The 17,427-nt window shown below is 37.7% G+C and overlaps 2 protein-coding genes across 2 annotated transcripts; both read left to right on the top strand.

Annotated features, from left to right (window-relative positions):
• On the top strand, positions 4,240-9,893 carry LOC109722248. The gene is made up of 12 exons (XM_020250204.1): positions 4,240-4,922; positions 5,686-5,785; positions 5,882-6,096; positions 6,547-7,358; positions 7,460-7,574; positions 8,077-8,199; positions 8,380-8,432; positions 8,540-8,585; positions 8,717-8,786; positions 8,876-8,955; positions 9,267-9,336; positions 9,425-9,893. The coding sequence occupies exons 1-9, from the start codon at positions 4,450-4,452 to the stop codon at positions 8,742-8,744; spliced, it is 1,965 nt and encodes a 654-aa protein (XP_020105793.1). The 5' UTR covers positions 4,240-4,449; the 3' UTR covers positions 8,745-8,786; positions 8,876-8,955; positions 9,267-9,336; positions 9,425-9,893.
• LOC109722236 (fe-S cluster assembly factor HCF101, chloroplastic) lies at positions 11,718-17,291 on the top strand. The gene is made up of 15 exons (XM_020250188.1): positions 11,718-11,881; positions 11,974-12,090; positions 12,345-12,487; positions 12,578-12,628; positions 13,490-13,645; positions 13,856-13,999; positions 14,081-14,223; positions 14,824-14,893; positions 14,972-15,067; positions 15,288-15,377; positions 15,481-15,534; positions 15,733-15,856; positions 16,094-16,218; positions 16,437-16,559; positions 16,886-17,291. The coding sequence occupies exons 1-15, from the start codon at positions 11,818-11,820 to the stop codon at positions 16,967-16,969; spliced, it is 1,584 nt and encodes a 527-aa protein (XP_020105777.1). The 5' UTR covers positions 11,718-11,817; the 3' UTR covers positions 16,970-17,291.

Genomic DNA, 17,427 nt, shown 5'->3' with positions numbered 1-17,427 from the left:
TTTTATTATTCGTTATGATCAGACACCTTTTTGCTGAGTTGTGACTCCTCTTGTTGATGACGATTAAAATTTATTATGAGTGTATTCAAAACTACTTTACTGCTTATGATGCATCAGTTGGGTCAACAACCCATTATTAGACAATGTGGATGTGATTAATAACAAAGAATAGTGCTTATGTATCTAAATGATGGGCAATTTGGGGATTTGGATATGATTAGTTAGGGGCATAATTGGAAATAAAAATTAGGTGGCGCCTCTGTCGGCGTGAGGCGCTCGGAATTGTAGATTCGGGTTGGAAACGGGAAAGCGCTTCTAGAACGGAGGCGAGAAAACAGAAGTGCTTCCGCTTTCACGGATTGATGTCCCGTCGGAGAGAAAAATTAGCTTACCTGGATAGCCATAATTATTCTATAAAAATAGTTTAATTAAACACATGATTTAAATAAAAAAAAATATCAAGAATATATATATATATATAGTCTGGCTACTATACTTTTATGAGTACGATCGCCTTCGTACTCATAAATTATTTTCGATAATAGAGTTTCTGAATCGACGATCCATGTCGTTAAATATTATCTAGAGCATTTAAAACTTCTAGAAATTAAATTTTATAATTTTTCGATATTATTTACCTTACAATCAAAAGCTCACAAAATTGATAATTTTTAACGGCCGGTAAAAAACATTTACTAGTTTAACAGTGAAAAAGAATCGGAATAGATTGAATTTTTGATAGAAAATTNAAATAAAAAAAAATATCAAGAATATATATATATATATAGTCTGGCTACTATACTTTTATGAGTACGATCGCCTTCGTACTCATAAATTATTTTCGATAGAAAATTTTATTCACTACCTAAATAAAAATCAATAACTCCGATCTTAAATTGAAAGATCCGATCATCCATTTTTTGGATGTCGTTCGATTTTAACTATTCATTTTATACCCGCTTGATGGACTTTATAATGATTTCAAAAAATTACGAAATTTATTTTCTATAAATTTTAAATACTCTAGATCAAATTTCAAATACTCTATGAGAGGAAAAGTCCTAAATCAATTTCACATATTATGTATTTATTTACTTCCCTAATTTACTTTTTAAAATAATATTATTTTGAAGATTTTAGATAACGAAAATTATTATTTGTGCTTCCATAAAGTTGTAGCATATGTAAAAGCTTAAAAACTTTAAAAACTTAAAATAAAAATTTATAGGAATCAAGTTGCAAAAATAAGATAGCACGGAAAATACTAAGACAGGTGCAGAGAATTCGAGCATTTTAGTCCACAATGTCGTAAACTTAGCATTTTTGCTCGTAAAATCCGTGCGATGTCCACATTTCTCCATAAAAATGGACAAGTCTTTGTCCCTATTGTTAGACCGGATCTTCGAATTCTTTAATTTAGTATGTAAAGGGAAGAAAAGAAAGAGCTAGAGATTAACCCAAAAAGGTAATTACTCTTAATTATTTAAAAAAAGGATTACAACACATATACACTCTCTTGTGTTTTGGTCTTACTCACACCCACTATTTATAAACCTAAGATATAATGAATTTAGACACCATAACTCATTCACTAACTCACACATTAATAATGAACCTATATAATGAACCCTCATAAAAGTTAAGTCCAAGAGTGTTTCTCATGACTCTTGACAGTTTTTTCTAAAAAATAATAGAGCATAATGGCACTAGTTTTGCAACCCTTCATTCTTCCAAAGTTGACTGGATTCGAATTTTATTGACAACCCATTTCAATTTGCAGAGTTGGGTTAGGGACCGGACTGCGCAGAATTTTTTCTAAATTCATGGCAACAAGCTCTCTTCTAATTTTGAAACAATCTAACTTTTAAAATTTATAACAAAAGCATGAGCTTCAGTAGATATTTTATAATTAAATTCAAATATATGTTTCAACTCTCTTAGCAAAATTAACTATTTTTAATACATGTGGCAAAGAATTTAATCATTGGCATCTCAAATTATAAATTCAAAGTCTCGTATTTGAACCCGCAATCCGTTGCTAAGGTGGACCAAACTGCGAAACAGCTAACAACAACGAGAAAAAGAAAAGTTTGTTTAACGACAAAAAATTCTAGACTTTTCTCAGGGCCTATTTAGTCCTGCAGTCCGTTGCTAAAGTGGACCAGACTAGCAATAGTATTCTAGCCTAACCACCAATGTTGTTGCTACGGCCTAACGTATTAAAACGATTATTACATATCGTAGGTTTCGTTTAGGATCACGGAGAGATTGCGTTATATGCGGTGAAAAATGAAAAAACATCTTGTTTGTTTCTGTACGTAATATTGCGTTCCACATATTGCGGTTAGTTGGTTACGATATATTTTCTATGATCAATACCAAACTAAATCATAGTCATATTATAAGTGACCAAGCTGTGGTCCTCTTTGGCTCGCACCAATAGAAAGCTTAACATGGTAGAAATAGGCTTCACCAATTTGGCCCTGTTTCGATGCCAGATCTACACGAACATTTTCTTGTATTATTAGAAACAACGAGTCTGATTTTTTTTGCTCCTTAAAAAATATTGACATTTCTAATTTGATAGAATAAGTTATTTCACAAACAAGATAATTTACTTTATTCTAGAAAAATAATTTGAATGTCGGATATGGTATTTGATTATATTTTTTGTTCATATAAGATACTATATGTTTCTTTGAAAAATCGAGAGTATATGCCGAATAAGAACATCCAAACAACTGCTGACTCACTTGTTAGTACAAAGTTTGATATGTTGGGTCTACTCCGTTATGCAGCTAGAAATAAAATTTAGTAACTTTCCAAGAGAAAGAGGCTTATTTTTGTCCATAATGCTACCTATGTGTACATCTAAAGCCTAGATCTACATCTTACACTTTAAACTTTTATAGGTAGTATTACTTTAATAGTCTTATCCTTTTTTTCACTAAAAATTTATTTGAAATTTTATAAATTCTACAGATGAAGTGGTGTAAGATATACATTCCTACACGTGGAATACAAGTAGCATTTTCCATTTTAGCTTTCTACTATGCCCACATACAGAATCCAACAGTTTTAGTCTTAAACGTCTATTACCTTGAGAATTGTGATTTATTGACGACGTTGTTGGAACAAACAGAGCCATTTTCACCCAACAACATTTTCTTATTTTATTACTAACCGGTAGTTTGGTTAGTAAATATTTTCATCCTTGAGCTTTAATACTACGACAGTCATGATAGGTTTAGTCAAACAACAGGTTGATCACATGTCGGCTGGCATCCACATGTGTTTGCCCTTCTTTCTTTTCTTTTTTTTTTTTTTTTTGAGAGATAATGCTACCCGCTTCGTTTTTTTCATTTAGAAATAAACTTAGCTAGAAATGTGAATCAACTAGGATTCGAATTTGAGTCTCGGATACCAACCACCAAGCCCTTTGCTACTTGCTCTAGAAATAGTCGGTGGCATCCACATGTGTTAGAATATAGTTTTAGCCCATATTTATACAACAAAAATCTAAAAATCTAAAAATACTTGTTATTTTAACATATGTTACAAAATTTAATTGAACCTTTCATTCTAATAACGTGCACACCATTTATTCTTTTTTCTTAAAAAAAATTGACCATATCTAGTAGAGTTATTTAAAAATTTGGTTGTTGATATTGGAGAATTTAAGTTCCAAGTTTAATTCCTTTAAGTTTCTAACTAAATTGAACAAATCCGAGGTGCAAAATTTAAGATTTATTTTGGACCAAAACCGGGTCCATTACTAATTCTAATACGTTAGACACCCGTGGCAGTGTTTTGGTCGGTCCATTGAACCACACGCGGGCCCAGCCCATATAGAAGAACCCAAATCGACGGTTCAGATGACGGTAACCGGTACCAGGTAGGAATATTCCCAGGAAGGGACGGTTCTGATTCTCTCACACGTACAGACATGTGCGCACAATCTACAACCAATAATATGTGGCCAACTCAGCATAAGTTGGTGGTCCCTTGCCCTCTACTTCTTGAGTCTATTTTAGTAGTCAACAACTTACGTTCGTTTTGTCCGACGCATCATACATGTATTATTGAAGCATAATACGTACTTTAAAACGAACGAATGTATAGGCACTAGACAAATACGTACTTAAGCATTCACATTCGCTGTCCTACGTGGCAAAATAGACGAATCCTATTGGATGGTTTACAGGTGCTTATACGTCGTTTTTAATACCGCTCGGAGCCGGTCGTATAGAAATCGAGAAACAGCTGTGGAGATCGAAAGATTCCGTTCCGTTCTCTTCGATCCACTCCGCTCTATCTCTCCCCTGATCGCGTTATCTACGAACCCTAGATCCCCAAATTGGCGAAATCGAAGGGGTTTTTCGTCGGATCGAGCGATTAGGGTTTCGACTCGGACGCGGAATTCTGGTTCTTGGAGGTTCTCGGGGATCGATGGCGTCCACGGCGGCGGAGGTGGAGTATGAGAGCGACCCCGAGGACGCGCCGCTCCCGACGATGCGGCGGCGCGAGGCGGCGAGCGACGACGAGGACGGGGAGGAGGCGGCGCCCCCGCCGCCGAAGGATTTGAGGGGTCGGGTGGGATCCGATGTGGAGTCGGATGGGCAAGGTGGGGCGCAGGTGTACGACGAAGAGGAGGAGTTCGAGGAGGATGAGGGGTTTGAGGAGGAAGCGGACGAGGATTTGGAGGAGGCAGAAGAAGACGATGGAGGGGAATTCGAGGAAAGGAGAGAGGTTGCGGCGTCGAAGACGGTGAGCGGTGGCGAAGCGGGGAAGGAGACGGTAGGGGATGAACAGGGGGAAGAGGGAGAGGAGAAGTTGGAGAATGAGCCCTATGCGGTCCCGACCACCGGAGCTTTCTACATGCACGATGATCGGTTTCAGGAGAACACGAGGGGGCGTCACAGGTTTTGAATCGTCATATGCTTTGATGAATTTTTGTTTCTGTGTAATTACACTTTCTTCTTAACAAAACTGATAAATATCGCATCTTGTTTAGAGTGATAAAATTAATAATACAATTCTATGTGATTGAATGGTCTGGCGTATGGTGGGTGCTTGCCAATTTGTACACCTAAGGGTCACTTTGCACTGCTGCTGTTCTTTTTTTGTTATTTAAGACACTAATTCTATGCAATAGAGAGCTGTACATTAGTTGCATTAGTACTGTAGGAAGAGTAGAATTATTCTTTTTGCCTTCAGTCAATGCCTTTTGCCTTGTTATTCTGTTTCCTTTTCCAGTATTCAACCCAACCAATTGTAAGCAGCCCTTCCAGACACCATCTAATGGTTTTTCAACATAAAAGCTTATTGAGTAGCATTCATGATTCCTCAAAAATCTATTAAGTATATTTAAAGAAGAACAAGCATTGTGTTAAACCTACTTGAATGTTTTTTGCTGTAAAGCTAGTCTTCTAGTGTAGGACAAGATATTTTACCAATTAAACCAGTGTGTCCCTGCAAAAAGGAAGTAATTAAGGAAAGCCCCTTTCTTTACTCAAATCGCAAAAGAAAGTGTGATGATGTGTAATCACTCTATGACTCAAATTATCCATCCGATGGATATTAAGATGCTTAATGGATACACGCGAAATTGCGGCGATATCAGTTATCTTGATGGTTACTGCGCTGTCGATCAACTATCTTCTCAGCATTTGATACTTGAAGCAGGCGAATGTTTGGTGGAAGGAAGCTGGATTCGAAAGATGAACGTGCCTGGGTGCACGATAGATTCGAAGAAATGAATTTACAAGACACTCGTTATGATCAAGTGAGCTTCTATATAGCTTTTCCCTCCTCTATGTGAAATCCCTTTTTCATTTTATTATTCATAACATTCTAAAAGATGCATATGTTGTAAATTTAGGAAAGACGAAGGTCGAGAGGTCGTTTTAGAGGTCGAGGTGGTGGGAGAACTCGAGGCGGTGGTCGTGGTTATTACAGAGGTGGCAGATCTCGTAACTATTATGATGATGCACACAATCAGAACCGGCCTCCGAAGGTTGTAAGAGGGAGAGGGCCTCGACGCTATGAACCTTCCACAAAGAATAAATCTGAAAATTCCACAATTCAACCCAAGCAGTGAGTAGAGAATTATCTTTTTAAGATTATTCCAAGAAGAAAAAAGATGGATTAATTTGTAATAATCTCCCTGACCTGATAGTTTCAATTATAACAATCTAGCCTGTGAAGTTTATTCAGCATAACTATCAAATCCTTTTTGCTAGTATGATGCCCAAGAAAGCCCTCATCATTATGAGACTTTGCTTCAGAATGAAATTCTGAGGACAAGTTCAAATTGGAACCAAGTTTCAGGGGCTATATTATTAAAGTTGAAACTGTTGAGGACAAAATTGAAATAGAAGTCAAACTTTAGGGACTAAATTGACAGCTGAAACTCTGGGGACAAATATGAAATCCAGGCTAAAACTTCAGTGATCAAATTTGTAATTAAATCAGGGGGGAAAAAACTATTTCCTCTCCTGCAATTTAGTATTAATTATTATCTATTCTGTCAAATTGCACGTTCAGATCTGCGAAGCCTCAAGAATCAACACCAAATGCTAGTGCAGCGAGACAGCCTATTGAAACTTTAAATTTCCACCCGGAAACAGCTGCTCCTAAGAAGCAAGCTTTCGCTTCAAGTTTAAATTCTGCTTCACCACCATTTTACCCTTCCGGATCATCCAACCAAGAAATCTCTGTGGCTCAAATGAAGGATGTTCGTGGTGGAAATTCTAAATCGCCCATTTCAACCTCCATACATATGGAGTCTAATGCCACTATGCCACAATCTGGCTCGGTACTAAGAGGGAAAGCAGTTGTTGATACTGGTGGACATGAGACAGTATATAGTGACGATTCTCATTCTCATCGATCAGGATATATGTTGCCATCAAAGAATGCTGGTCAATCTTCTAATCCTAGGATTCAAGGTCGAAACTTAAGCAGTGGTGGCTTTTTAGCAAATCATACCTCATCGCCTCACCAAGTTGCCAGGGTCTCTTCCCAAAGTCAGGCTCCAAAAGTATCCCCTATTGTTCAACAGAGACCTGTTCAAACTGGCAGTCAACCTGCTTTACGAAGTCAATCTGGCAGTGGAAATCAAGCATCACCACCACCTCAACATTCATCCACGAATTTGGTGGAAAATGGGGAAACTGATTCACCTTCCGGTTCGAATACATCTAAGACTCAGCTGGTTGGAAAGGGAAAGATAACCAGTCCGGGAACCGGAAGGGGTTCTTTCCTTTACAGTGGAGCTCAGGTTATTGGAGCAACTGGAGCCATGGGCCTTGTCCATGGTGATCAAGGTTTTGCTGGCGCTCCAACACTATTGCCAGGTTCAGTTTATTAATTATTTTTTCTTCCAATTTTCTTTGAAAACTCAGTTCTGTTACCATGATACTTGACCATTCTTTTGCCTATCCTTGTCTGTATGCAGTTATGCAGTTCGGAGGGCAGCATCCTGGTGGCCTTGGAGTTCCTGCTGTTGGTATGGCTCTGCCAGGATATGTGGCCCAATCGCAGCTTGGTTTTGGCAATTCTGAAATGACTTGGTATAACTGTTATGCCTGCTGCTTCTTATGCTTGACTAGTCTGGTTGCATAGTTAGGGTCTTGTTGGTGCTAGTGGTTAATGGATTTATTCTCATACTACTATATTCATAAGATTCATGTTTACAGCATGTTAAATGGTCTGAATTGCTTCTGTTTTTAAAAAAAGTTTTTTTTTTTTTTTTTTTTTTTTTTTTCAGCATTCGGGTTGATGAGTTAAACCAGATAGTCTTGTTGGTGCTAGTGGTTAATGGATTTATTCTCATACTACTATATTCATAAGATTCATGTTTACAGCATGTTAAATGGTCTGAATTGCTTCTGTTTTTAAAAAAAGTTTTTTTTTTTTTTTTGTTTTTTGGTTGTCTATATTGTAAAATCAAAAGCCAACTATTTGAATTTTGATTTTTGCTATGCTTTTACAGTCTAGCTGGGTGGAAACAGTTATTCCTCCTACGTCCTTTCGATAAGCTCATTAGACTTTTTTTTTCCCATGTGAATGTAGGGTGCCAGTATTGGCAGGAGCAGGTGGTGCTTTAGGAGCATCTTATTGTCCACCGTACATAGCTCTTGATGGCAGCTACTATGCACGTCCTTCAGGACAAACATCCTCATCAGCTTCCTCCAGGTGGGTTTTGCCATGTTACCATTATACTCGTTATTATTATTATTATTATTATTTTCTTTGTGATGGACCCATTTGAGCAGTTTAGGTGGAAATGATAACTAAAATCTATTGCTTTTTATTTCGGGTGCATCTTTTCTGCATAATTGAAAGATCTAAAGATGTCATTTCCTATATTCACAGAGAAACTAGTACAAGCAAAGCGTCTAGTTCAACTAAATCCCCACCTAGAGCTGGTAAACTACTCTGATCTCCCCTTTCATCCTGGTTGTAGAAAATTGGTCGCAAAGTTCGCTTCGAACTATATCAGGTAACTTCATTATATTTCTTATCTTTTTTGCAGAGCTTGTAAATGAGGAACTTGGGCAGCGCCAGAATAAGCCACGTAGGCAAGTTCAATGTCATTATAATTGATCACATTTTGTGCGCTTTTGTATTCATCTTGGTGCAGATAGTTGTTCTTTCTGATTTTCGTCATTGTTACCACATCTAAAGTATATTGGTCATTATATTTTATCAGATATTCAGAAATGAACTTTGGCCAGTGAAGTACATAGATAAGATGAGTGTTTCTGAATAAGCTGCTTATGGTCAGTATATCTAATTCCTTATGTTGTGCTGTTGCAGATTTTTTACATTTGTTTCATTGCCCTCAGTCTTTTCTTTTATTATTCTGCAGGCAATTACTCGAGCCCTTTGTGATCTTCAGCTTCTGCTCTGGAGCACTTTGGGCTGCCTAATGTCTCAAAAATATGCTAGGTATATTATTTTTCCATTTTTTGATTGTGACCTTTACCAACTTTTCTTATCACACTTTTTTCTCTTCCAACATAAGTATTTATTATTTGAATATGTATCTTCAAGGTAGTTAGAGATGTCGTTTCTGTTGTCCTTGCTTTGTGTTCTTTGTGTTCGGTGGATAAATTAGTGAATTTTTTTTTTTATGCCTTTTGAGCTCGCATCTGTTACATTTTTTTTTTCCCCTTCTCACATTTGCTACATCCTCTCCCCCCCTGTAAGTCTCATTGATTTCATTTGACTTTCTTGTATTTTAATCTTTGAACTTCCAGGTATACAAATGCAGTTCCTGCTGTAATTGTGTTGCTGCAGGGATGGTGGTATTTTCTTGTTTGACAAGTGGTGAGTATTGAACTCTATCAAGCTATAAAATGTAATAATCTTGGTTTTGAATAACTATTTTGATTGGCCGGTTTCTGAATTTTCACAGATATTGTGGTGGAGCTTGTGAGAAATTGGTTGCGAGCTTCTTTTGAGTGATGAAAAAGCTTGAGAACAGTTTGGATATGTGTTTTATTTAGTAGCTTTGTTTCTGGTGGTTTGCTCTGAGTTAATCTTGCTTTGTAGAACTTCACGTGTTCTCAGTGTAGTGGACCTTCTTCAGTATGTATGGTTTATATGATTGAAACTTACAAGCAGCTTCAGCTAAGAGGAAATGGATGCAGTTTGACCTTATCTATTGGGCCTTTTTTTCTCTCGCTCTCGATAAATCACACATCAGCACGCTCGCCTGCGCCCGCAAGCGAGTTCGCCCATATGAACGAATGCTCTGTCATACTGAGAAACTAGTGATTGCATAATAAATTACATTATTACTAGTAGATCGCTTTTATATTAATCTTATTTTGTCAACAACATTTATTGGATGTAGAACTCAATAAATGAGTATTTCGATTGTATCTGACCTAGCCTAGGATTCCTAAGTTTTATGTTTTGGAAGAGTAGTACCTTTTATGTCGTTATCTTTTTCTTTGTACTTCTTGATGTATAACAGCAAGATGAGCCTCTGTGCACCTGAAGATGAGCCTCTCTGCTGATGTGGCACGATTTATTTGAATAGCTAAAATATTCGAATAAGTCACTATTAAACTGTCACAACCATAATTGTAAAAAAAAAAAAATAGTTGAAACAGTGTTTTTTTTTTTTTCTCCTAAATGCATTTGTGGCGTACAAAAAACCTCTTTAATACGTTCGGAACTTACTGGTTTGGCTCTCGATGGATTCTACAAATACGCGCATATATGATCAAACTTGTGGAATAACTTATTTACTCTAAGCTGATTCTCTCTTAAAGAAAAGTGAAAATTAGTTTATTTTTGCAAAATAAGAACTCAAATTTGAGAATATATATATATATATAGAACTAGGCTGGAATATTATATATAATATTTTAATCTCTTCCCCTTAAAAATTTATCTGTATTTAATTTTTTTAAATCAATATGAAGGAAATCAAATAAATCATTTCACAAACTAGCTCAAATAAACGAATTATTTCACAAGTCAAGAAGCAAAATAGGTAATTGACAGTCCTTAGAGCAAGTGGCAAAGGACCTGGTGGTTGATACCTAAGACCTAAGTTCGAATCCTAGTTGATTCATCTTTTTAGCTAAGTTTATTTCTAAATAAACTAAATGAAGCGGGTAGCATGCTATCTATCTTTCAAAAAAAAAAAAACAAAATAGGTATTTTATAAAATATAAGATTTATTTTGTTGGCCTTTCTTCACATAAGGAACTAATTAATAAAGTGCAATTACTTACACACTAAAATATCTCTGGAGCTAAAACAAGACAAATTTACACCAACACTGTCCATAAAAAAGAAAAAAAAAAACTCTCATAAAGCTATTTACCGATAACATACTTTTACAAATAAGTAAGGCCAATTTGCATAAAAAATCCACTTATTTTGGGCTTTTGCAAAACCGGGCCACCTTTTTCGTTTTTGCAGATTCGGTCCACTTTTTCAGCAAACTGACCAAAATACCCTTTTTACTTTTTCTCTTTCCTCTTTCTCTCTCCTCTTCGTTTCTCTCGTTCTTTTTTTTTCTCGCCGGCAGAGCGGAGGCGGAAACGGTCCGTCTCGCCTCTCACCCTCATTCTCTAGCCCTCGCCCTCGCCCTTGCCCTCGTCCACGCACCCCCCACCTTCCTCGCCTCCAACCCCGCTAAAGCCGCGCCGCGACTTTTTTTTTTTTTTTTTTNAAAGCAAAAAAAAAAAGTCGCGGCGCGGCCTTAACGGGGTCGGAGGCGAGAAAGGTGGGGGTGCATGGACGAGGGCAAGGGCGAGGGCGAGGGCGAGGGCGAGAGCATGAGGGTGAGAGGCGAGACGGACCGTTTCTGCCTCCGCTCCGCCTCCGCTCTACCGGCGAGAAAAAAAAAAGAACGAGAGAAACGAAGAAGAGAGAGAAAGAGGAAAGAGAAAAAGTAATAAGGGTATTTTGGTCAGTTTGCTGAAAAAGCAGACCGAATCTGCAAAAATAAAAAAGGTGGCCCGATTTTGCAAAAGCCCAAAATAAGTGGATTTTTTATGCAAATTGGCCAATAAGTAATAATACTGACGGTACCTAACACAGTCGACTATTTTTTTTTTTTATAATAAGTATTTGAAATTTTAACTTGGAATTTATTTTTGCAAAAATTAAATGCAATGAATAACTTACTTCTTCCCTCTCAAATAATTCTTTTATTTTTTTTTTAAAAAAAAGGTAACGGCCAACTTATCCTGGGAGCGGATAATGGCTACTTAAGAGCTTGAGGCCCCAAACCCTCCGTCTCCCCCTCTCTCTCTCTCTCTCTCTCTCTCTCTCTCCTCCTCCGCCATGAATCTCCTCCAAGCTCCGTCATGTTCCCCTCTCCCCACATCAACGATCCCCTCCCATGGCGGTAATCTCTCTCCCTCTTCCCCTCCTTTCCCCTGTATCTCCACCATCATCTCACACTCACCCCCTTTTTCCTTTGATCGGATCGAGTTGCAGCGTGTGCTGTTGCCTCAAAGATCCCATTTCTCCCTCCCCTCCGTTCTCACTTCACCGATTTCCGGATCCACCGCCGGTTTCTACCTCTAATCGTTGCGAGAGTTGCTCCAGTTGGAGGTGATTACGTCTTCAGTTAATTGATGACTAATTTGTTCAAAATTATGAGTTCATGATGATCTATAAGGTTTTTCTAAATTTCTTCTGCTTTGATAATGCCGAGAAGTTTCTCTCTTTTTGTTTTTTAATTGAAATATTTGCAATTTTGTAGAAATACAATCCATACTGATCATGCCACTAATTTCTTTGCTGATAACATCTGAATTAGATACTCGCTTTGTTTTTGTTATACACTTACTGTTTCTCTCCTCCAGTCGGTACCTCGATAATGTCGAAAGACATGGCGAAGAAAGATGTCTTGACTGCTTTGTCTCAAATCATCGATCCTGATTTTGGAACCGACATTGTTTCATGCGGTTTCGTAAAGGATTTGGAGGTCGATGAAGCTCTGGAAGAGGTAATTTGAGCTAAAAAAGACATTATATAAGTATATAACCTACTTTTACATGTTGAGGATTATACATGATTTCACACTTCCATCATTCAGGTCTCTTTCCGGTTGGAGCTCACAACACCTGCATGCCCTATAAAGGACATGGTAAGAGAAAACGTTTATGTTGCTATTTAACAAAGAAATAACTCATCTAATGGACCATTATTCAACAATCCATGGATTCATTTTGTGTTAGTGATATAGACACTCATTATCAGGAATTCAGTGTCAGTAATCTTTGATGTTTGGGCTATTTTCCATTTTGGAGTACTTTTGAAGGTATCATGTTGTCATTACCGAATTGCCATGTCATTATACCATCAAAACTTTTCACTACTCTCTTTAAATTTGGCTATAGGGAATCTCCAACAGTTGTCAAATTTTGCAAATTAGCTTTAGCTATTTACACTCATTGATAAAGCACGGAAAAATGTTTATTGTTACAGTTATTATTTTCAATCATTTTTTATGTGATGCCCCAACTTCCCAGGGGGTCACCCATCCTAGGACTACTCCCGTCCTAGCACGCTTAACTCTCTTAACGTCTTGGGCCTTGCCACCATCCAAAATGCTTAAGCCGGGTTAAGAGTTTTAGCCCTATTATATCTCATATATAGGACTATCTGGGTTCTCACAATCTCCCCTCCTTTAAGCCCTGACGTCCTCGTCAGGCTCAAACTCACAAGTACCAGGCGATGTGAGACTCGTCTGGCTAGCCCGTCATCCAGACCCTGGCTCAGCCGAGACTCATCCCACACTTCCGGCTGGTAATTGGCTCTGATACCATCTGTGACGCCCCAACTTCCCAGGGGGTCACCCATCCTAGGACTACTTCCATCCCAGCACGCTTAATTCTCTTAACCTCTTGGGACTTGCCACCACCCAAAATGCTTAAGCCGGGTTAAGAGTTTTAGCCCTATTATATCTCATATATAGGACTATCTGGGGTCTATTATTTTTTGCCAGTTTGAAGAGAAAGCAAATGAGGTTGTGACAGCTCTTCATTGGGTCAAAAAAGTAAATGTGACAATGTCTGCACAACCTGCAAAGCCTATATTTGCTGGGGAGCTTCCGAAGGGATTACAGAAGATTTCAAACATTGTAGCAGTTTCAAGCTGCAAGGCGAGATTCCTTTATCTCCATGATACTTTCTCAATAGCTCAGAAAACGCTTCAAAATTGTAAATCCAATTTTTGGATAGAGACATAATTTAAATTCTAAATGCACTCTCGAGAATCAATGTCTTTCATTGAGTTTTTGTTTTCATCTAGTAATTTACATAGCCACATTACAACATTTCATTTACATTGGAGGTAAATGAAAAATATGCAGGGAGGTGTTGGGAAGTCTACTGTGGCTGTAAACCTTGCTTACACATTAGCTGGTATGGGAGCTAGAGTTGGAATTTTCGATGCCGATGTCTATGGTCCAAGCTTGCCGACAATGGTTTCTCCTGAAAACCGGTTACTAGAGATGGTATCTCTCTTAAGTTGAATGTTCAACTGTTTCATGGAGTTGGGTTTTTGTACTAATGATCATAAACAGCTTCTTCTTTAGAACCCAGAAACAAGAACTATACTTCCGACCGAGTACTTGGGAGTCAAGTTGGTGTCTTTTGGATTTGCTGGACAAGGGAGGGCAATAATGAGGGGCCCAATGGTATCAGGGGTGATCAATCAGCTACTCACGACTGCCGAGTGGTAATGCTACATTTTAACGTCTGAGTGAATTTTCATGGTGTAAAAACTATTGAGTACTAATCAGTATGTTCTTCATTATTGTGCATCTAAATTTGAGCCAAACCAGTTTTCACGTTCATCTGTAAGTATTGTTACTTCAGGCTCTTTATTTGGTCATCGTCGTTATATAGGACTCTCACATATCGTTGGATTATGCAATTCTATATCGAGATGGATTTTTTTTCCCCATATATTCCAGTTCTAACCTATGGCAGTACATAAATACCCCCACAACATATTCATGTACATGCCCCTCGACAATATATGTATTTACATTCATGCCCCTGTTAGCAGTATGTGCAAACTGCTTTTGCACAGATTCCTTCAGCAGGGGCATGCACACAAATAACGCAATTTAGTTGGGCTATTTATACAATTTTGCATGTTAACATGGTATATGTGCATAATACCTAATAAAATCTATGGATGAGTATGTACATGCTTTGGCAGATTTTGTCATGTTCATCAATTTTAAGACTTTGCTCTAGATTAATCATGTTTCACCAATCTTGGCAAAATATGAGAAAGGGCTTGCTGTCCTAACTCTCGCACCACATGCAGGGGAGAGCTTGACTACCTTGTTGTGGATATGCCCCCTGGAACTGGTGATATACAGCTAACTTTATGCCAGGTTGACTCCTCTGTAATCTTGAGAAATTTTGTAATCCTAAAAGTCTGACTCAAAAATTCAACATTACTTTCATTTCAGGTAGCTCCATTAACAGCTGCTGTGATTGTTACCACACCACAGAAATTAGCTTTCATTGATGTTGCGAAAGGTGTTCGTATGTTCTCAAAACTCAAGGTTTGCCTTCTAGTGTGTATATCGGTTCTTGCAATTCATAATAAAAGTTTGATACGTTCCAGGAGAATCTTGAAAACTCTGAATTTACAGGGTTAAGTGTACAAAGTAGATTTTTCTCGGATATATATGTAAAAACTGCAAGGATATTCATATACAAATGCTAGATATCATTGAGTTTTCTGTTTCCATTGTATTCAATGATAAACTGTTTGCTTTGAAGGTCCCTTGTATTGCAGTAGTTGAAAACATGTGCTACTTTGATGCTGACGGGAATCGCTACTACCCCTTCGGTGAAGGTTCTGGAAGCCAGGCATGTTTCAATAGCGGCAGCTATCACAGCGTTCTTCGTCTTTCAATTAAGATTTCAGTATTTTCTATACTGTTGACTCTTTTTTTCCCCCCCCTTTTCTCAGGTGGTGCAGCAGTTTGGTATACCACACCTGTTTGATCTCCCTATTAGGCCGACTGTATGTTATACACCTAGTTTCAGAACACGCTTTTCTGTCTTGTACATATCACTAGTTTTAGGGGAATATATGTATATTGTAAATTTACGAACAGAATATTTAAAACTAAGTGATAATTTTGGATACATTATTTAGGATAGCTGTGGAGTTCTGACTTAGGGTTCTGCAAATTTTAAGGGGTAAGATTAATTTTGACAGCTCTCGGCTTCTGGAGATAGCGGAACCCCCGAAGTTGTAGCTGATCCTCAAGGTGAAGTGGCCAAGACATTTCAAAATCTCGGAGTATGTGTTGTCCAACAGTGCGCAAAAATTCGTCAGCAAGGTAACTCTCATCCCCGAAGAAGCTGCATTCATTGAGAAATCTTATGCACTACTTACTATAGTTTTGCCTATGCTAGTACAGTGGGCAGTGTCAGAAAATATCCATGGAATTATATTTATTTTCCACTTAAAAATTAAGCTTTCTAACTCTGCTAGATAGTTGTGCTAAGCAAATTATCTTACAAAAGGTTGCATATTTGATGTGATCCGCATTGACAGATATTTTCCTTTTTTTCAGTTTCCACAGCAGTATCCTACGACAAATCAATCAAGGCAATCAAAGTGAAACTACCAGATGCAGATGAAGAATTTTTGCTACATCCTGCAACAGTTCGACGAAATGACCGTTCGGCCCAGAGTGTGGTGTGTAAAGCACATTCGTCATGGATATCTCTCGTTTCTCTGATTTTTTAAGCGGCAAAATTTTTTACTACCTAGTCAAGGGTTAAAAGAGCTTATCAACCAACCAAAGAACAAAATTACTTATTTAGAGCCAAGAACACATGATTCCCTGACCTGTATGTAGCTGAGCTATTAAATCTCGAAAAAAGTATTAAACCACTGATAACATCTTAATGCAGGATGAATGGACAGGAGAGCAGAAAATACAATATGGCGATATTCCGGAGGACATTGAGCCCGAAGAAATTCGCCCAATGGGCAATTATGCAGTCTCTATAACATGGCCTGATGGCTTTAGCCAGGTAACCCAATGTTTCATTCTTTCAGGCTCTTTTTTCTTATTCATATAAACCTGCGCGATATTATAGCTGACATAAAATTTGTATGCCAAATTTTATACTAGTAAGCTAGGATGCCTTTTGATTATCTGGTTTTGTTTCTATCAAATGTTTACATCAACAAGAAATGCTGGAAGGAAACCGAAAAACTATAATCCAAGTATAGACTTGTTTCTACGTACATAGTCCCATCATGATCGAGTTTCAATCTATTATTATATACGTTAATTCTGAGCAAACAGCAAATGAGCTACAAATTCAGATACTTAATCTTCTATTGCTATTTGCAGATAGCCCCTTATGATCAGTTGGAAACTCTAGAGCGGCTAGTCGACATTCCACGGCCAACACCTGTGGATGCGAATGCTTCTTGATTTACTGTACACAGATTGTTTAAAGTTTTTGCACGTGAAGAAGGTTGTTAATTGTTTAGTTCACCAAGGGTGAGGGTTAGTAAAGATGGATTTTTCCTATGCATGAATATCTTGATGACAATCCATAGGATTGGAGGAATATCTCATGAATTGCTCCCAAAAGTTCTCCAAACAGTAAGGGGGGGGAAAAAAGAGGGCCTAGCTATTGTAAAAGAAGAAGCAGATTCTGTTCCATTTTTGACTTTTTGTTAAAATGTTTCTGCAGAGAACTAGAACAGCAAGGGTGTTGTGAATAGTCACTAGAAAATATGATTCAGGAAAATGCCGCTATTATACCTTTTTCTTGTATGAAAAAGACTCTAAAATAATTAATCGTCGCAACGAAGGGCCAATATAAAGGTTTTCTGACAATTGGAACTGCAAGTGGATGCTTTCAGATTTTTGTGTAGAGATAAATG

Source organism: Ananas comosus, linkage group 16, assembly GCF_001540865.1.
Source record: "Ananas comosus cultivar F153 linkage group 16, ASM154086v1, whole genome shotgun sequence".
NCBI classification, from domain to species: domain Eukaryota; kingdom Viridiplantae; phylum Streptophyta; class Magnoliopsida; order Poales; family Bromeliaceae; genus Ananas; species Ananas comosus.
This window is presented reverse-complemented; position numbering and strand designations above follow the sequence as displayed.